The sequence below is a fragment of the Pseudorasbora parva genome, chromosome 10 (assembly GCF_024679245.1).
Source record: "Pseudorasbora parva isolate DD20220531a chromosome 10, ASM2467924v1, whole genome shotgun sequence".
In the NCBI taxonomy this organism is placed as follows: Eukaryota; Metazoa; Chordata; class Actinopteri; order Cypriniformes; family Gobionidae; genus Pseudorasbora; species Pseudorasbora parva.
Window position 1 is genome coordinate 30017411 of NC_090181.1, and position 22482 is coordinate 30039892.

The 22482-nt window shown below is 37.9% G+C and overlaps 1 protein-coding gene across 4 annotated transcripts in view; it reads left to right on the forward strand.

Moving 5' to 3' along the window:
• ppp1r13ba (protein phosphatase 1, regulatory subunit 13Ba) overlaps positions 1-22482 on the forward strand; it is a 52355-nt gene that overhangs the window by 9425 nt on the left and 20448 nt on the right. For 2 of the 4 annotated variants that reach the window (XM_067455832.1, XM_067455835.1), the window contains exons 1-4: positions 258-510; positions 4218-4365; positions 6852-6971; positions 14425-14495. In XM_067455832.1, coding sequence (XP_067311933.1) covers positions 379-510; positions 4218-4365; positions 6852-6971; positions 14425-14495 — 471 coding nt within the window. In that variant the 5' untranslated portion in view covers positions 258-378. Of the gene's footprint in view, positions 1-257; positions 511-4217; positions 4366-6851; positions 6972-14424; positions 14496-22482 lie in introns of those variants that run through there. The other 2 variants (XM_067455833.1, XM_067455834.1) reach the window with 2 other exon arrangements.

Below are 22482 nucleotides of genomic sequence, written 5' to 3' on the forward strand. Positions count from 1 at the left end.
ATGACCATGGCGACGTCAGTTCATGGAAGTGTGTGTCTTAGTCTGAGTGAGTTTGGTCTCCTCTATCAGTGACATGTCACAGGACTGTCTGTGTATTGTCACCAGAAGCTTCTTATCTTTCCCAGGAACCTGCTTGTTCCTAGAGGGAATGCAGTTTGGGAGAGAGAGCTTGCCCACCCTCCCCTTTCCAAATGCCCCCGACACCCCCCTCCCCTTCCTTGACCACTCTATGGTATCTACACTCACATACACTCAGTCAGACAGACAGTCAGGCACCAACAGAGAGAGAGACACACACAATCCAGTGGCAGCAGGCAGCTCCCCAGCGCCTGGGCTGCGCGGCTCCTCCAATCCATCAAACCCCGAGCTCGGGGCTCCATGAGGAGGTTCATCAGTATGGTGATACGCAGCCTGGTCAGCGCCTCCAAGGGCAGGCCGTGGCTGCAGAAGAGAGTGCGGGCGCAGGGGAAGGAAGACCGGAAGCTGAAGGTCCCACACGGGTTGACTAAGGTGATAGTCCGGAGGGCAAACAAGCAGACGCTGAGGATAGAAGTTTAGGCACTTGTGTGCGGCTTAAAATAGCGAGACGTGTCTGGGACATGGATTTCTGGAGGTGGACATTTGTGTTTATGTGTCAGTGAGTAGTGCTAAATGGAGTCTTACTATAGTTGGAAAGGATCACGGATATGATCAATCACAGGTTGCTATTTCACACACATGATTGTGACATGCTGGGATAGGCTTGTTGTTTATTTCTGGTCAGTAATTCTGTTGGTTATGAATAATTATCTTCTCTCCATTTAAAAAAACAAACAAAAACATGTATGAAATAGAAGTCTTATAGCATTATAGTACATATCTGTCTATGGTTTTTGTTTGTTGGTTTATACAAATTGAGGGACAAGTTGAAATTATTTTCTGTTGTAATATTTTTTTAAATAATTGTATAGAACCTGGAACATTAATTTCTGGTAAAGGATGAATACATTTCAGCGTTTCCCAGGATTCACATGTAAATCAGTAACACTTTGCGAACATTAATACTCTGACATGAACTAACAATGAAAATAACATCATGCTTTTTAAAAACATTTCACGTTAGATGATACAAAAATATTGTTTATTGTTTGTTCATGTTGGTTCGCAGTGCATTAACTAACTTCTGATTTTAAAAATTGATTGGTTAATGTTAAAATTTAGGCTGTAGAAGTATTAACTTATGTTAACAAAAGAACCCTTAATGTACAGTGTTACATCTCAATCACCTTTTTTCATTTTTTAAAGGGAAAGTAATCATTTACTCACTCTCATGTCGTTCCTGTATGACTTTTTTTAATTATGTGAAACCCTGGCAGTCATATTGCTTTAGACCACATGGATTTAAAGTTATTTTGTGTTCCACAAAATAAAGAAAGTCATACAGGTTTTGAACGACATGAGGTTGAGAAAATAATGAGAGATGTTTCATTTTTGGCAGGAAACTCTCTCTTCAATTCTGTTTGATTCACAATGTTTGTCTTCAGTCATGGCTAGAGTCCAGTGATTGAATTGTTCATGGAGTGTTAGCATGATTTGACATTTTTTTGGCCCTGGGCTATTTTAATATAAAACCATGTGACAATGAAATTCCAGGCAGCTGTCCAGGTCGGGATTATCCGCTGTCTTCACGGATCACAGCAGCCTTTCCCTTTCTGGATTTGTTTGGCTTCAGCCAGCGAAACAGTTTCCTTAGCTCTCTGTAGCCACGCGCTTGCATGTTTGCACCCCCTCCTAATCAGATTATTATAGCTCTGCCCTGTAATCCAACCCTCACAGAATTTCTCTTTCAATCTGATGCTTGCTTGTTTGGAGGGATTGTGTTACACTTTAGAAGTAAAGCCTTCATTCCTGCCCCGGGTGGGAATTGAATTTAGAAGGATTTATAAGATGTACAGTATTTACATTTTTCAGTGAAGTGAAGGGAAGCTGGATGAAAGATACATCGATGTGTTTACATTTTATTGGGGAGTTAAAAATACACATATAATACAATATATATGTTTATAATTAAAATAAACGCATTTCTCAAATGCCTGGTTTACATACAAAAATGTATTTATTATAATAGTTCTTATTGTGCTACAAATTTTAGCTAAATTTACAGATTTATGTTTTTCAAACTATTACATATTAGATTTTTTGTATTCATATTTTATTTAAAGGGTGCTAAATCTATCTATCTATCTATCTATCTATCTATCTATCTATCTATCTATCTATCTATCTATCTATCTATCTATCTATCTATCTATCTATCTATCTATCTATCTATCTATCTATCTATCTATCTATCTATCTATCTATCTATCTATCTATCTATCTATCTATCTATCTATCTATCTATCGCTGTCGCTGAGAAACACGGAGTTTGAGCTCCCTCCAAAGATTCACAAATGGGTTTAGGTCTGGAGACTGGCTAGGCCACGCCAGAACCTTGATATGCTTCTTACAGAGCCACTCCTTGGTTATCCTGGCTGTGTGCTTCGGGTCATTGTCATGATGGAAGACTCAGCCTCGACTCATCTTCAATTCTGTAACTGAGGGAAGGAGGTTGTTCCCCAAAATCTTATAATACATGGCCCCGGTCATCCTCTCCTTAATACAGTGCAGTCGCCCTGTCCCATGTGCAGAAAAACACCCCCAAAGCATGATGCTACCACCCCCATGCTTCACAGTAGGGATGGTGTTCTTGAGATGGTACTCCTCATTCTTCTTCCTCCAAACACATTTAGTGGAATTATGACCAAAATGTTCTATTTTGGTCTTATCTGACCACATGACTTTCTCCCATGACTCCTCTGGATCATCCAAATGGTCATTGGCAAACTTAAGACGGCCTGGACATGTGCCATGCATGATTTCAAACCATGACGTCTTAGTATATTACCAACAGTAACCTTGGAAACTGTGGTCCCAGCTCTTTTCAGGTCATTGACCAGCTCCTCCTGTGTAGTTCTGGGCTGATCCCTTCCCTTCTTAGGATCATTGAGACACCACGAGGTGAGATCTTGCTGGAGCCCCAGTCCGAGCGAGACTGACAGTCATATTTAGCTTCTTCTATTTTCTAATGATTGCTCCAACAATGGACCTTTTTTTACCAAGCTGCTTGGCAATTTCCCCGTAGCGCTTTCCAGCATTGTGGAGGTGTAAAATTTTGTCTCTAGTGTCTTTGGACACCTCTTTGGTCTTGGCCAGGTTAGTAGTTGGATTCTTACTGATTGTATGGGGTGGACAGGTGTCTTTGTGCAGCTAACGACCTCAAACAGGTGCATCTAATTTAGGATAATAAATGGAGTGGAGGTGGACATTTTAAACAGGTCTTTGAGGGTCAGAATTCTAGCTGATAGACAGGTGTTCAAATATGTATTTGTAGCTGTATCATACAAATTGTGATTTCTGGATTTTTGTTTTGTTTTTGATTATGTCTCTCACAGTGGACTTGCACCTATGATGACAATTTCAGACCCCTCCATGATTTCCGAGTGGGAGAACTTGCAAAATAGCAGGGTGTTCAAATACAAATAATTTTCCTCACTCTCTCCTCTATCTATCTATCTATCTATCTATCTATCTATCTATCTATCTATCTATCTATCTATCTATCTATCTATCTATCTATCTATCTATCTATCTATCTATCTATCTATCTATCTATCTATCTATCTATCTATCTATCTATCTATCTATCTATCTATCTATCTATCTATCTATCTATCTGTCTATCTATCTATCTATCTATCTATCTATCTAGACTCTCTTTCAGTCTGTTTATTTGTCTGTCGGTCTGTCTATCAGACTGCGTCGTTCTGAAAGTTCTTTCCTGTCTCCTATAAACCTTACACATTTTCCATTTTAAGTATGGCTGAAGTCCTTGCCAATATCGTTTGGTATGGGGGAGATAAAAGATCAGGCATAATGATAATTGGCAGTGTATAGAATAAACATGCAATTCCCTTGATTTTAGCTCAAATTTTGAATGTCTTTTATTTAGCTCTCATCTGTATTTGCAACTGACACTCATTTGATGAGATGGTTGTGGTGCAGACCACTGGGGAAATTAATGTAAACAGTTTGATAATTATAACAAAGCAAGGAAAGATTAAGGAGAAGCCCACACAGTCAAAAATGAGAGGCTGCAAGTTAACTCAAAGACAGATGTTATTCTTTCCTCTTTACAGATGATTCTGACCGTATTTCTGAGTGATAATCAACAGTTGCTGACCGAGGTGCCCATTACTCCAGAGACGCTCTGTAAGGATGTGGTGGAGTTCTGTAAGGAGGCTGGGGAGAGCGGCTGCCACCTCGCCGAGGTCTGGAGAGGCAAAGGTACGAGTCTGCTGGAACATAATCTACTGCTCAAAAGGAAGTAATAGTTTTACTCACCAAGGATGCATTATGTTGATCAAAAGTGACAGTAAAGATGTTTATAAAATAATCACAAAAATGTAATATCAGAATGATTTCTGAAGGATCATGACACTGAAGATTAGAGTAATGATGCAAAAAATCAGTTTTGCCATCACAGGAATTACAAAAGAAAAGAGTTCATTTAAATTGGAATATTATTTTTTTCAAACATCACAAAATTCTGAACAGTAAGGTGTATTTTTCCTTAACTTCTAGCTGGACACTTGGCACACTCAGGACACTGGACACTTTGTATTTCCTTATTTCCTTACCATACATTTTAGTAATCATCACAAATAAGCTCATTTGAAAGCTTCAACACTCAAAATTCATCCTGTGAAAACCGTTATGAAATTTGATATTATGTTACCATAGAAACAATACTTTATTAATCCTTTTAGTGGGCAGTGTCATGTATCATATTACAAAACTAATTTTGTTATAATCAAAACTTTTTTTAATCTTGACAAAAAAACATATCATCGGAAATGTCTGAAACTCATATGGGGACTGATAGAAGGGATAGAAGTGGAAAAATAGAATGTCGTTGTCACCCGGTGGCTATTATAACTTAAACATCTATACCTTTTTACACTTTCATTTGAAGTGCAAAAAGCGACCAACCTGTAGGCCTGTATGCCAAAGTATTTATGAATTACAACCAAGTTTGGATAGTGCATTTTCACATCTATGCTCAAAAAGAGGGGTGACAGTTAAAGGTTTGAAGACAAAGTTAATATATAATTAGTATATGTGGCGTTTGATTTAATTTAGGCCACATAAAACAATCAGCATAATGTCTGGTGCACTTTTCACTGTTTTCTGTCCATTAACCACTTTATTAATGGAGAAAGGAGTCATCTGGACTAGTATATACTGGTTGCATTGGCTTTGTAAGTGTTAGCATCTGTCTATATGAATTACATTAAAATACATTAATGCGTTCAAAAGTCGAGTAACAGACTCCTCTTCTGATGTGCAATGCATTGTGGCCTATATTAGCTAAAATAACATTCATAACGCATGCTAAATCTCCAGGGAAGGAGCCATGCCAGTCAGGCACCTTTAACATTCTGTTTTCTCACATACAATATAGGATGGACAGTGTTTTTTTCAACAATTTAATGCTGTAAATGAACTATTGATTGCCTATTTTTTTATATTAATTGCTTTTTTGTGTGAAAAAAAATGGTAGGCTACAACTTTGTTTCACTTTATCCCATAAAAATGGCTGAAAACCATCCAATCAGATTGGAGCTTGCCATTTTGGACTATTTTTGTGTGAACTGTGAACCAGTTATTTTAGTATTATTTATACAATGTAAAAAAAACGACATGATTAATAAGTAATGACAGCATATGTTCTTACATTACTTCAGCTTTAAAATAAATTAAGCCATTTCAAACTAATTTTAATGTAATTTAAGTTGAAATGACTTGCATATTAAGTTGATTGTAATAAAAATGTACAGTGTATGCTATTATAGTATCTATTACTATTTTGAAGTAACTTTTATTTTATATTTTTAGTTTTCAATTTGATAGTTTTAGCAATTTGATGTGCTTTTGTCACTGTTATTAGTTTAATAAAATCTATTTATCTTTATCTTCACTTTTAGTTATTTTATAATTTTTTTTGTCTAATACTTATATTGGATCTAAGCTTTATTTTAGTATAATGAGGTCTGTAGGTGTGCCATCTGAGGCTGAGACTAGTGTTGATTCAACGTGTTACACAGTACTGTAAAATTATATAGTACTTTCTAGTCTAGTCTGGTCTCATGAGTCACCACTGTTTTCAACTCTTTTGGAAATCAAGGACTGTTCTTTAGTCAGTGTATACAGACTCTTGCCATATGTGCTATACAGGTTTTCTACATCAGTAGAAACTCAGTATGGCTGACAGATATACAGATGTATTGCTTAGCTCTTTTACATTACTAAATAGCACTAAATGGAAATGTTCGTGGGCCAGATCCCACAGAGAAAGCAACACTGTCCGTCACATAACAATGACACCCTTGTCAGAGTTTGTCCTAGACAGTGGGTGGTAGTATGTGGGACAGAACGTCTCAGGGTCTGGGCTGCAGCCTCTAGGTTTGTTTACATGGCTCCTGTGGGCCTGTTATTCCAGTGTCCTACAGATAGCACGTGGCCCGCACTGTCAAAGACAGTAAAGAGAGCCTTCAGCAAGGGTAACCAGACCTTTTTCATCTGGACGTGCCACCATGCTTTGCTATGGGGCTGTTGTGTAATTTTCCATTTTGAGTTTTCATACCATGTGGACTAGATTAAAATAGAGACGTACTGTAAATGTTTTGACATTGACATCCTCTGTGTTAAGTTTAGAGTACAGGGTTTTACAACCAGGTTGAGACAAAGCGTGTCTGTGTTCATATTTACAGAGAGAGCGATCCCTTTCGATCAGCTGATGTTCGAGCACCTACAGAAATGGGGTCAGAGGAGACAGGAAGTGAAGTTTTACCTGCGGCATGAAGAGTCTCTCTACCCAAATTTTTCTCAAGGTGGGTAAAAGTTACACAAGACTGGCCACACGACAAGGCATTTTTAGTTGGTTTCTATTACCATTCAAAACTTTGTGGCTGGTCGATTTTTCGACCAAGTCTCTAATGCTCACCAAGGCTGCATTTATTAGATAAAAAAATACAGGAAATACAGTAACATTGTGACATTTAATTACAATTTGGAATAAATAAAAAATTCTGTTTATTTTTTTTTATTTATTTCTGTGATAGTAAGGCTGATTTGTTTTTAGCTTAATTACTCCAGTCTTCATTCTCAAATGATCCTTCAGGAATCATTCTGATATGCTGATTTAAAACATTTCACTATGAGCTATGAGTTTATGACCCAAGACCAGTACTGAAAAATGAAGACCAAGAGTCAGGAGTTTAATTAATTAAAAGAAAAAATTACTGAAGAAAAGTTTGCAGTTTCAACAGCAGAAGCCAGCTTCAAATCTCTCAAGGAGTTTTTTGGCCGCGCTCCCTTTCTCCCCGTCTCATCGCCCTGCCCATCGTATATATAATTGTCCCAACAGTTATTCTGTTTTCAATTTCTATCCACGTCATTACTGCAAGGTGGATGATTCTGATTGGCTCAGAGAAAATGCATGGTCATGATAAATTTCCACACATTGTCAGTTAATCAGATGCACGTGTCCATAGACATGTCACTTGTTGACGGTTTCACCCCGGAATTAGGCTCATAGTGACCTTCTAGGTCTGGAACAGGCGCCAGCTTGCCCAGAACAATAAGTCCACGAATCTCTGAGGGTGTCCAATCTCAACACTGATTTAACACGGAATATTGCACACATACAAAGATACACAGTCTCTCCAAGGTTGGAGCTGATTAAGCTCCAGTTCTAACTAGAATGTTCCTCAAAACATACTGATAACATGTACTTTCTCTCAGTGAGAGTACAGACTATAGTCATTTTGATTCTTTAGTGTTTCAGTAAAAGGAAATATAAAATATAATATTATTAAAGGTGCCCTAGAATAAAAAATTGAATGAACCTTGCCATGGTGAAATAATAAGAGTTCAGTACATAGACATCACATACAAAATACAACCGTAGATACTTTGCTTAGATCGTTCACTCGATCCTTCTAGCAAACGTCACCTTTTCGTTTTATAAGTTAAAACGAGTCATTTGACAAGGCTATTCATTTTGTAAAAATATAAGTTATATATTTATATTTTTGAGAACTGAAGTATGGTATTTCCTATGTGTTTGCCTATTTGTATTTTAGATTAGGCTACATCACAGTCAATGTGTAACGTTAGCCTACTTTGTGACTAACTTTATATAAACATGCAATATCGTTGACGAAAAAAGACAAGTCTAAAATGTAGGCTGAATAACACATTTTAAGCAGAACATCTCAAATGGAGATTGATAAAATGCAGCTTACTTGTTTGGTGTTTTCAGATCGTCCGTGCGCGAGAGAGAGCTCGCGTGCATATGTTTGCCAGATTGGACATGTTTAGGTAAAGAGCGGAGAGTAGGATTTCTTTTCACAGAAAAGCTCTGTTTGGGGGATTTAATTCCTGAAATCTGGCAACTGCACGAACGCGAGCTCTTTCTTGCACGCAAATGATCTGAAAACACCAATAAACAAGTAGGCTGCATTTTAACAATCTCCATTTGAGATGTTTTGCTTAAAGTTTCATTTAGTCGGTCTGTGTTCTGTCAGGACTCACAAGCCGCTTCTCTGAACTGCTTTGAGCTGCTGAAATAAGCCAATCAGAGCAGAGCTCAACATTAATATTCATGACTCTTCCAAATAAGGCAAAAACAGAGCATTACATCCTAGGGACAATTTATAGGGTTGTAAATGGACCTGTAAAACTGTATCTGGACAATTTTTGCCCTTAAATAAGCCACATACCCTCTATGTAGGTATCAGAGAACAATTGAACATATTGTTTCAAATCATTCTAGGGCACCTTTAATTAAATTAAAGACAAATACATATTTCATATCTGGAAGCAGGGCTAAGTGAGCAAACACTGTTACTGCACTCCTGGCATGTTAAGGGTGTGTAATACCTCCAAAATCTAAACACACAACACCTTTCTGCTATCAAGTGTTTAGCGACACATCACATCTCCTCAGAGACCAAATACACACTTTAGGAAACAAGCAGTGGTTCTCTTAAGCAAAATCATATCTGGAAAGAATCAGGAAAATGTATTATAATGTATGTATTATATAAATAAAAGCTTTGATTTGGAATTTAATTAGGATATTTACAGGTATATTGAAGCAGCAGGGGATTCTAGAATACAACCTTTCACTATATTTTACTTTATTTTATTCATTATTGTGCTGCTTCATATTTTTGTGGAAACCATAATATATTTTCAGGATTCTTTGAAAAGAAAGTTCAGAAGAACAGAATTTATTTTAAAATATAAATATTGTGTCTTTACTTGTCACTTTTGATTAATTTAATGCATCATTGCTAATTAAAAGTATTTCTATCATAAGATATCATAGCAGATCTATACAGGTGGAGCTGGGAAAGGTGGAGCATTTTACATAAACTCTGCTACTGCTATAGAGAACTAGACTAGAAATCTAGACGCACCCAAGTGGCAGCAAATCTAATCTGCCGCGAGTGTCGTCTAGCAACTCTCAAACCACTCCTGAGCTGTAAAAGCCAAACTGGTTGGGCCAAGAGTCGGTGGGCGGGGCTTAACATAATGACGGTCGAGTTGCGCTTGCATGCTTCTAGTAAACACAGAATCTGGCGAAAGGCGGTCTTTCGAATCAGCTTTGACCACGACTCTGGAAGACTTGGAGTTAATCTTTTTATCTGAGAAAAGAACGGCACTGAAGTCATTCTTAAAAAGGGAAGATGTGTTCTGAGTTTTGCCGAAAACTCAGAAAAATACGGCGAAAGTTTAATCTGTCAACTAGCTCTGCTTCACCTGCTCTCGTTGGTTGTAGCGCTATCCAATTGCATGCATGCCGTGCAGAGGGAGTTTGAAAGACAACCGTTTATCCCGCCCCTCGGATTGAGCCCTGTCAATGGTGAGTTTCCAGACCAAACATCTTGATGTGGGTCTGGCTTGTCAGGCTAAGAGAACGGCAACCACCCATTTAAATTTTGAGCAGCAAGCTAATTGGCTGCAGATGCAACATGGACCAATCAGCTTGTACCATGTAGTTAACGTTGTAATTATCATCCGTATGCGTTAAGGACCCACTAGCCTGTGCCCTCTTGAGATTCATGACAGAACTAGGCATTCATTTCTTTAAAGTGAACTCAGACTTTTAAACAGTAATTTATATTAATTATCAGATATGGTTTAGTTGGCTATGATTGTGTCATGTTTCAAAGCATTACTGATTACAGGAAAGACAAGTTACAGTACATGTCACCGAGCATAATATAAGATTTAGCTTTTGAACCAGTTCCTAGAACAAGGAGATACTGGTTATACTTACTAATCTGTAGCTTAGTGAATCGTTCGTTTAATCACTCAATTATTTGAATGAATTGTAGAAATGAACTAATCAATCACTGTTTACTTATTGCCCATTAACTCGTAGACATTTAAGGTGATTAATCTAGTGTTCAAACTGATTCTTTCAGTAGTTTTAAGTGAGAGTCCTGTCAGCTTTGGGCTTTGCAGAGTTTTGCCTCTGCAGTTATCTGCAGTTACGCAACTAATCCTCTTTGTGTGTAATTGGTCTCCCGCCTTCATGCTCTCATATCTGCACCTGAGACAGACCACAGCTCAATCAGACTAGAGTCGGCGAGTGGCCGATGCCTGCATGACCTCAACAGAGAAATACAGTCTTTGAGTTTTAATGGGGGAGAAAGCGTCACTGTTAATATTGCTTATAGTGATTGGAGCAAGGGCTGCATGTTATCAGAATAAACTGACTTTGCAATATTTGGCAGTTCTATGGAGGAAGAAAACAGGGATTTTCACCAAATAGCTTGAAGTTCAATTTGAATATAATAAAGTATCATTCTAGAATGCGTGGGAGTGATTTTGTAGTTGTCATGGTGCAGGCAAGGTGAATTTGAGCTGAGGATCAGATTTCAACCAGGGAATCCAGAAGGAAAGAATCAGCATAGCTTCACGTATGTAAAAACAATACAAGATAATGAAAAGAACCAAACTGGGGGCTAAGGGAGCGCGTTTACATGGAACTGTTTTAACTAAAAATGGAAAACGTCTGCATTTGAGTCATTCATTTACATGACAATGGTGTTTTAGGGGGCTGAAAACGCAAACATTTGAAAACAGGTTTCAAAGTGCAGGTTTTTAAAATCAATTACATTACCATTGATAACGCTGATCCTTGTGACAACATTTTTGTCTGTAGCAAAACTTTTCCAAAACGTAGGAAAAAGGAAAAATGTTTCCATTTTTTTTGTACATCGTTGTTGCGTAAATGTACTCTCAAATACATTGCTAAATGAGGAACCAAACAAGACTCAAGTGAACATAGTCAATTAACCAATGAGTAACAATAGAAACCAACTAGCAGTGGATACAAAGGTAACAGGAACTAAAAACTGGAAGGAAACATGGGAGCCAAAAAACTAACAACATAAGAGTCCACACATAGAACGGTAGGGGAGTGCATCTGGAAAAAATTAGCCTGACAAGCCAGACCCACATCAAGATGTTTGGTCTGGAAACTCACCATTGACAGGGCTCAATCCGAGGGGCCAACACATTCTCACACCCAACTCACAATCACATATGGACGCTTGACCAGGACCCCTTGTCGTCACTTTTCAACGAACTGGGCGTACCTTTATCGTCAATTTTCGACGCGCTGGGTGCTCCATTCATTTCAATGAGAAACCTTTGGCGTCATACACAGACGCATTTAATTCTTTGCGTTTGTAAAAGCAGACATGATTTTATTAATATTTAAAGGCTACTTTTATATTTTGGAGCAACTAACCCAACTCCTACCCTAAACCTACCCACATCTTAACAATATAAAACACATACCAGGCAAATAAATGTACAGTCACAAGTATTTATTGCAAAATCTGACCAAAACAGTATAAAAGTATTAGCTCATGTTGCATTCCAAGTCTTCTGAAGTCATACGATGTCTTCATGTCAAGAACAGAGTTGATCTTGATGTTTTAATCGCTGAAATGATGATCCCGCTGCCCCGTGAACGAACTCATTCATATCTCATTCATATCTCATTCAAATAATTCAAAAGACTCTTAAACATGATGCAATCGGTCACAAGACACAGGAGAGCCAATGACATTTTACAATCAATGCTGACGTAATGACGCAATTGGTCACAAGACATATGAGAGCCAATGCAATTTCACTATGAAATCGTAGGGAAAAAAGTAGGGGCGGCAATATTTGAAATTTGATGTGTTTGTTCATGATCTTCAGCGGATGGTGATGCTGATCGCTTTTGGGGATTTTCTTCATGCAAATCAATCGTTTGGCCTCGGAAAACTTATTTTATTTAACTTTTTTTGAATAACTCGTGGATGCAGTCGTATGTTATATCCTGTGTTTTATATCATGTTCACACAAATGGGTAGTTTTAGGGATGGGGTGGGGTTGGGTTACATGTTAAAATGTGTCTAAATAGCGTAAATAAAATAAATGTAAATGAAATCATGTTAAAATGTGTCTAAATAGCGTAAATAAAATAAATGTAAATGAAATCATGTTAAAATGTGTCTAAATAGCGTAAATAAAATAAATGTAAATGAAATTATGCTTGCTGATTAATACATTTCACCATGAAGATAATATTCCCATTCCCAGTGCGTCTGTGTATGACGCCAAAGGTTTCTCATTGAAATGAATGGAGCACCCAGCGCGTCGAAAATTGATAAAGGTACGCCCAATTCGTTGAAAAGTGACGACAAGGGGTCCTGGTCAAGCGTCCATATGTGACGAGTTGGGTGTGAGAATGTGTTGGAGGGGCGGGATAAACGGTTGTCTTTCAAACTCCCTCTGCACCCAATAGGATAGAGCTACCAGTGCTACAACCAACCAGAGCACTGAAGGTGAAGCAGAGCTCGTTGATAGATTAAACATTCGCCGTATCCGGTCGGCAAAACTCAGAACACATCTTCCCTTCTTAAGAATGACTTCAGTGCCATTCTTTGTTCTTTTCTCAGAGAAAAGCTTAACTCCAAGTCTTCCAGAGTTGCGGTCAAAGCTGATTCGAATGACCGCCGTTCGGCAGTTTCTGTGTTTACTAGAAGCACGCAAGCGCAACTCTAGCGTCCTTATGTTAAGCCCCGCCCAACGACTATATACACGATGTGATTAGACCGTCAAGAGTTTGGCGTTTACAGCTCAGATGGGTATTGAGAGTTGCTAGACGACACTCGCGGGCAGATTAGATTGAAAATGTAATAATTTTAAATGCAAACCATCTTTTAGGGCTAAAGAATATGGAAAAAACTGATATTTGGATATTCACACTTGATCCCATGTTACAAGAAACAAAAAAACTTCACGATTTGAACTATAGTTTTTATTGGCTACATTCCAAGTGTTTTTATTTTTATTTATTTTTTACCTAGATTAGACCATAATAATTATTATACTTGTAAATAAATTAAGAAATATTATACTGTCAAATAAAACATATTTAATAAAATGTAAAATAATATATTAACATTTTATAGTGCAACTGTGAAACTACAAATATTAACTATAATATTTACTTAATTCCTTGATTTTTTAATCATAAAGCTTTTATTTTATTTCATTATTGTATTTAATTTATTTAGTTTTATAATTTTTATTTAATTTTATATTATTTAATTTTAAACATTGCACCTTGTTGCTTTAGCCACCTTGTAGTAATGCCCTGGCAACATTGTGGCAGTAAGTTTTGCATGGAAAGCAGCATTCGCATATAAAAATGTATATATCTAGTTCATCGTATCACTATATTCTAAATTAGTCTGTGAGAGCAGAGGGCGGTCAGTGGGATTGTGTACAGACCTATCAGAGGCGGCGCGGTCCATGAAGGTCTAGGTATTTCCAGAACCTCTGACAGGATTACACATAATAACAGAGCCCTGGATTTAGAGAATTAAGCCCCTGCTTATTTATAGATGGCAGAGCTGAGAGTGCAGGCGAAACAAAGGCTCACAAAAGAGAAATGACTGGAGGTTGGTAAACGTTGTCAAACACAACCTACTGTCTCGGCAAAGAGTAATCAGGGTTAATATGCCAGCCAAAATCCCACTGCTGGATCACATGCTCATTAGATGGAAAGGTATCCTTTTTTCTTCCTTTTTCAGCCATACCTATGAGAGCGATGTTTTATTTTTTTAACGTTTTGTCCATATAGAAAATGCAGTTTGGTCCAGTAGCACTGAATATGCTTGACCACATCTGTGAGTTTTTGCACTCTGCATTTCGACTTTGTTCGAGTGCATGGGTGATGATGTAATCTTGTTTTATTCCCAGCAGGAAGTCAGACTTCAGAGCAGGCCGACAGGAAGAGCAGGGGGAACTCAGACAAGCCCTGCGAGAATGGGGTACGTTCACATGCACGCTGTTCTGAGTCACACTTCCATTCTGCACCGTTTGAGACTCGTAATGAGGGCTACTCACTGATGCTTCACATAATTACGGATGAAACTGTCTAGCCAAAACACAAGCACTTAAGTGAGCAATGCTCCCAGAGGTCACTTTCTGTTTCTCTCTAGTGTCCACGTTTCAAGCCATAAAACACTCTTTTGATGTCAATCTGCAATCTCTTTGAAAGAGTGAAAGAATTGAAAATGTTTTAAAAGGTTAATGTCCCTTTCGTATGTTGCCCACTTTTGTTTTCATACCCCAATTTGAGCATGTGCTTTCTGCTATCGTGCACAGTTGACAAGATAATGAATTTTGGATTTCTTCTCTGTTGCCATATTGTCCTTGATATTAAAAGCACAGGCATTTCACTACTGCAATAGACTTTTACCCTTTACACAACACAAGCTCATTATAAAATGTAATTATGGAAAACTTTAAATTTCATTTACATTTAGTCACTGTAATACGACGTTGTTCATTAAGTGTGTGTGGCCAAACCTTAAAGCTCTGGAGGAATACAGTTGTTCCCCCCAAAATTAAAGCTTTCTGTCTCTCAAAATTCATTTATGTTGTTTGACTGGTGTCATTTCAGTTGGATTAAAGGTAAAATATTGTTTAATATCCAGCTGGTAATTGTTTTTTGAAATTGCATGCAAATCTGTATGTGAACAAGTGGAAGTTTGAGAGCTAGAAGGACACGATTTTCAGTAAATGTTGGTATTTTCTTCACATACAGCCACATATGGTGTTGTAGTGTTATTTACACACTATTATAGTTTTTATTCATATTTTGAGTTTTCATTTTAATTTACTAAAAGTTGACAATAACAACAGTGGTTCAGAAGATTTGGAAGATTTGCTTTTGTTGTCATTTTTTGGAGATTCTTGTTCTGGTGACTGTACACTCTTTATTGTATAGAAAACACACTTTCACAGAAGAAAGAACTTCAGAAGTTCACAGAAGTTCAGAATTGGAACAGTTGAGTAAATGCTGACAGAATTTACATTTTTGGGCGAGCTGTTCCTTTTAGGAATCAGTTCTGACTGTTGCCATATAATTATGGTCCACATAAGAGGCTCCAGTTGGAAGTTAGACGTTGGAAGCTTCGCAGCATGGGAGCTTGTGTGCAATGTGCTGATAAGCTCCAGTCCTCCAGCACAATCATTTGCAGCGGATTGGTTCTTGTGGCGAACACAGGAAGTGTTAGAGAAACGGAATACACAGGTTTCCCTGCTTCCAAAAAATCCCTCGACTTCATAACTCTACCTAGTTTCTGTTTGATTTCTATTAGACTCCATCTGTCTTTGATACTGATCATGCTTTTAAAGGAGGGGTGGTGTTCTCTATTTCCGAGCGCAAAAATCAACTTTCCTCTGTCAGTATCCATGTCTGTAATTTAACTCTTTCCCCGCCAGCATTTTTGAAAAAAAAGTTGACAAAAGTTTCATGGCCCCCAGAATATTTTGTTTCATGTATGTCAAATACGTATGAAATATATCACAAGAAAGGACCAAACATTTAGCCTAGAAATCTAGACGCACCCTAGCGGCAACAAATCTAATTTTATAGCTAGGTTCGTCTAGCAACTCTTCGTTGGTTTGCGAGCTGGAAGAAGCCAAACTCTGGTCAGGGGAAGTAAATCGTGTATAGAGTCAGTAGGCAGGCTTAGAGACATTTCTGCATGCTACTTGTAAACAAAGAAGCTGGCGAACAGCGGTCTTTTGAATCTGCTTTGGCCACGAGTTTTTTCTTCAGAATCTGAAATCATTCTTAAAAAAGGATGATGTTTTGCTGACCCGGATACGGCAAACGTTTAATCTATCAACTAGATCCGCTTCACCTTCTTCGTTGCTCTGGTTGGTTGAAGCACTATCCTATTGCGTGCAGAGGGAATTTGAAAGACATCCGTTTATCCCGCCTCTCGGATGGAGCCCTGCCAACAGTGTGTTCCCAGACCCAACTTCATCTTGATGTGGGTGTGGCTTGTCAGGCTACAGAACTTCTGCTTTTAAACGAAACCCTGTTTTAGATTCATGCATTCTTTTTTTTATCAACACTTAAATGTGGGTAAGTTCCGTAAAAAAGCAACATTTTAAGCAAAAAGCTGAGAGTCACGTTTTTGTCAAAGACTACATCAAGATCAGATTCAGAAGGATGATCAAAACAGATGGAGTAGATGGAGACCCCCAAAGCTTCACAGTCCTATAGCTCGTCCTGGGTCGACATTTCATTCAGTGTTAGGCGGTTTTGATTTATATGCTGTTTCATGTTGATGATCGAGTTATTTTACATATGCATCTGTTTACAAATTATGTTGCTTGTTTCTGCTTCTTTTTCACTTGTGTTTTGATCCGAGATTCTGTACTCTTTCAGAGGATGTGTAATAACGCCCCCTACCGTATGACAGTAAAATCACGGAAAGACAGAATTTTTTCCGTCAATGGTGGGGAAAGAGTTAAACTAAAAGCCCTTAAATTATTTGATAATTGTTTTCTGACTCTATGAAGCCCCACCTTCCAAAAAGTCCAATGTACTCTGATTGGTCGCCTGGACCAGTAAGCTTTGAGCATGTTACAGAAATGTTTTCCCCTTTCGATTACAGCTACTTTAAGCTTCCCAGGTGTAAGCACTAACCCTTATATATGGCAATAACACTATTGCCACCTTAACCAGGCCTCAAACTTTTTTCCGGATGCCTTGTGCAGGAATTATTTAAATGAGGAATATTGTGATGTACGTTCCCAGAAGAAAACTCAAGACTACAAATGCAGCGTTTCAGGGAGTTCAGAAACAGCGCTTACTGATAGACAATAACTCATGTAACACTTTAGTTATTAACACTCATGTAACACTTATTAGCATGCATATAACTAGGATTTTGGCTGTTTATTAATACTTATAAAGCACATATTAATGGATAATTCTGTATGACCATATTCTACATACACTAATCCTACCCAATACCTAAACTTAACAATTAACTATTAATAGGCAGTAATTAGGTTTTTATTGAGGCAAAAGTTGTAGTTGATTCGTTAATATTGAGAATTGAATGTAAAGTGTGACCATAACGTAACATTTTTCATCCTCAAACAGCATCATTATAGCCTGGTCTTGCCAGACTCTCATACATTTCATTTGTACAGAGAGTCTGGCCACTCTCCATTGACAAGTGTTTACTTCCGCGAAGGCGGGAACTCTTTTGAAGTTTAAAACTATTGGCTCTCCCCAGAGCTACTCTGGATCTGCCATAGCCAATCGTTAACGTTTGGTCGTGATGTACTCTATGTCATACGGCCTTCTCACATGGAAATCCATCAAAAGAAATGTGCACGCGCGCCACCTCAGTGATAAAACGGTCTATGGATAAAACATAAAACTTGTGCATTCGGATTGTGATTTATACACGGTGGAGGGGAGATTTTTGTGATCGGGAATGCGCTGATCATGTGGTCCATAACATGATTGTATGCTGTAAATAAAATATCATGTGGTATGTATTATAATAAATGTTGCTATAAGTAACGGCCTTTTTCGAGCGGTGATGAAATATATTGCTCTTGTATACTTGCCAGCATTTTAAAGAAATACAAGTGCATGCAAATAACAGCAAAGCACAACCGTACGGTGCTCTGCAGTGGTCAAAAAGGATTATAAACAGTGAATTTTGAAGTGGTATATTCTTGAAAACTCAGAGATGTGGATTTGGACAGCAATTACATCACCACGCAACCATGGTTTGTCAAAAGCAGTAGGGAACTCGGCCTGGGATTTTTACGTGGCTGGTGGGAGACGAATGGCAATAAAATAACTGACTAGCCCCTGTAACTTAAATGATGGCAAATACCTTCCGACCCCACGAGGAACAATTACCGTCCGAATAGGGCTTCAGCAAACTCCTTCGCCACTAACGGAGCGAGCTGGAAAATCCAACTTTTCCCGAATTCCCTCTGTTGGGGAGGAGGGCCAAAACATCATGGCCACCAACAAACCCCAGCAAAGATTGTTCTTGGTCCGGCTTTAACTTCTGGATATTCGGCAGTGGTGCCACAACGGAATGAATGGTTTCGTTCGCATTCTCCGCCGCCATTACTGAACTACAACTCAAACTAGCGCATGACATCAACGTCATCGTTCTCAGCCACTCCCTCTGTTCGCTGATTGGACAGGTAAAAATTTGTTCGGAGAAAACCTAAGAATACACCGCAGTCCCAGGCGGAGTACTGAAGGAAAATGAAAATTGAGCGGAAGTACGTAGGAGGGCGGAGCCAGGCTAGCATCATTACACACTAAAGAAAATGTAAAAAAATGAAAATAAAATAAAAAAGCATAATAGATCCTCTTTAAGAAAAAGGAAATTGATGTCTGTCTAATCCAGATCTCCATATTGCTTCACATTCCACAAGGCTGTGATCATAAAATGCTTAAAGGCGCACAGCTATTGAACAGGTGGTCACTGGGACTCTGGGAGCTTCCCAGCATCACCAGTTATGCTATAAATGAGTGACAGGCTCACTGAGGCATCCCGATATGCGTCCCTCCCCGCGTCCCATTATGCAGCTGTTATTAGAGATAATCCAGGCAGCGGGGGCTTCTCTTTCAGGCAGGATCATGTGATGATATTTTAATTACATCCGGCCAATAAACTTTAGGACTTGTGAACTCCTGCGCTGGCCTGATTGTATACTCTTACGCTAAAACTGTCATCGTAATATGCAAGTCTGCAAGTGTGCTCCACTTTAAACCAGGTCAAAGGGCCAGAAGGCAAAATATATAGCTGCATGTTCAGCACACCAAAAATCTCTCCCTCCCCTTGATAATACAGCCGAGCAGCTGAGAATGACTGTGTACATTGTACATTTGACAGTCATGCAATATCTTTATATAGATGGATGGCGTGTCTTTCAGGGTCAGAATACATCAGACTTTATCCAGGATGTCTTATGTCATTATGCATGTGTCAACAGCATTTATGCCACATTTGTACATAAGCATCGCTTGCTCATCTGCATCTATTTGTAGAGAGCTCAAATGTTTGTGTTTGGTATGATTGAGTGATTTATGCTCATCATAAAACATAATACTCCAAAGTGTTATTACAATTTAAAACAACAATTGGTCTCACTTTATATTAAAGGCTTAGTTCGCCCAAAAATGAAATTTCTTTCATTAATGACTCACCTCAATATCGTTCCACACCTGTAAGACCTCTGTTCATCCTCGGAACACAGTTTAAGATATTTTAGATTTAGTCCGAGGGCTTTCTATCATTTGAATGTAAGTGTATGCCCACTTGCTGTCCACGTCCAGAAGGTAATGAAAACATCCTCAAAGTAGTCCATATGTGACATCAGTTGGTTAGTTAGACTCTTTTGAAGTGTTGAAAATACATTTTGGTCCAAAAGTCACAAAAAATATGACTTTATTCAGCATTGTCTTCTCTTCCGCGTTTGTTTTAAGCAGAATCAGCAGATTGATTCGTGATTCATATCGCCAATGTCACGTGATTTCAGCGGTTTGCCAGTTTGACACACGATCCGAATCATGATTCATGACCGTTTGAGTCTTTATTTGGGGAATAATGGAGTTATTAATGAAAGAAATTTCATTTTTGGGTGAACTAACCCTTTAACCTGTTATCTGTCACTGGCCCACCGGTGGGCCCATTTGCCACTGTATGTTTAAAACAATTATATCCTATATTTATCCTGATCTAATGTTGACAAACTATATATCATTCAAAAGCTTACGAACTCAAGATTCATCCTGTGAAAACCGTTTTGAAATCAAACTTTGCGTTACCATGGAAACGGTGCTCTAAATTATTCTAGCGAACTCCTCCCCAAGTGGCATCGTCATGTTTCATATTTATTTAGCTACTTTATAATAAAAACCTTTTCTTATCTTGACAAAACATATATCGTCGGAAAGGTCTGAGTCTCACGGTTCTATATCTGAAAACTGTTTTGTGATATTTGGACAAAAATATATACATTTAACACAGGAAATTGCATTAAAAAAAAAATCAATGGAATTTCAATGACACCCGGTGGCTATTTATGGTACAGCGCCTAAACAAAATCTCATGGGAACTTCAATTTTTGTGATATCAACTTCAAATTTGGAACACAACTTATGGCTTTGATTTGATAGTAATTTTAGAGTACAAATTATTTTGTAACATATACATTTTATATTAAATATTAAATATCTAGTACAGTATATTTGATTTACAGTAAATTTAAAGTTCCATTACTTTTTTATACTTTACTTTTTTAAAGTGATTTCACTTTAGTAATACTCTAAAATGAGCCCAATCCTATGTCTATATTCCAAAGCATTCTTGAATTGCAACCATTTAAGTTTGGATAGTGAATTTTCATGGATATTTTTAAAAAGGGGATGACAGTTAACAGGTTAAGTGGCTTTAACTGCTATATACTTACATCAAAAAATAAGTAAATTGTTATTGTATTCATATTGTATTGCAAAACCCTTTTTTTCGGCTGTTAAGGTGGGATATGGGTAGGTTAGGGACAGGTTTAGTAGTATGGGTAGGTTTAAGGTTGGGTTAAAGGGTAAAAAGTTAAAGGAAGGGTCAACTGCTTAATATTTTGGTGGTGACCATGCTACATTTTTTTTCAGGTTTCTTTGATTAATATAAAGTTCAAAAGAACAGCATTAAAAAATCTTTTTTTATGTATTTTACTTTTAGATAAACCCATCAGCAAATGGCATCTAACAACAAAACAATCTGTAGTTCGTCTCTTTTACATTTACTTTAAGTTAGTCTCTGACTGACTAAGTGGGCGATTCTTGGCCAGAATAAGCTGCAATCTGGACTTTTATTCTGTTTAGTCTGGCTATGCAGGAATATAAAGAGATTTTTCATGAGGCGCATTGTTGGTTTTCAGGCCCGGCCCGTCTAGCAGCTTTGTCTCTGAGCTCACTGACCTTGCCCCACTCTGATATCACTATCATTGACCTTCACTCTCTCCTTTTCTGCCTCTAGATGCTCCTGTAATGTTGCCTGTGATGATGCTTAGAGTTACCATTTCTGTCGTACTGCACTCGCTGCACCCAGCAAATAAAACTTTATTAGATAATCAAAATATACCGTAAAATGCGATTAGGAGTTCTGCGAGAATGCAAATGCTTCGTCCGTAGAGATGAATGCTGAGCCCTTGAAAGTTTCCAAAGATCTGTGCATGTTTTCCCTGAGGGTGCTCTGCATAGTCATGAAAGCGCAATGTGTTTCTGCCTAAATGCAGCAGAAAAAAATAAACAAATGCTGTGAATTAAAGTGTCATTGCATTAGAAGATTATCATGTTCTAAGGGTGTGTTCAAAATTGGCAGGGTTGGTTAGATCAAAGAGGTCCTATTATGCCCTTTTTACGAAGTATTGATTTTGTTTTTGGGGTGTACTAGAATATGCTTTCATGTTGAATAAACACATTATTTCCACACATATTTTACCTTATTACAGCAGGGTTCTCCTCAGTCTGGCCCAAATCTTTGTGAACAGTTCCTGTTTTGATGAAGCCCCTCTTTCCAAAATATGAAATGTGCTGTGATTGGTTAGCTGGCCCAGTGTGTTGTGATTGGCATTGCATTGGCATATTAATAATAATAATAATAGATTTTATTTATAATGCACTTTTTCCGAAGAATCTAGATAATAATCATAATACAAGATCACAAAACCATGGTTAATTTTCCTGAGGGGCCGTATACAGTCTTACAAAAGCGAGAGCTTACAAAATCTACAGTAACACTATATCAACACTAATGTCAGCTAGCAGACGAGCAGAGACAAAGCTTTGCACTTTGTTTACATCATAGCAACTACATAAAACTGATAATTGGAACTGTTAATAGAAAACACAACTAGAAATAATATGACATACTTACAAGTTGTGATCCACAAACTTTGTCCTGACAA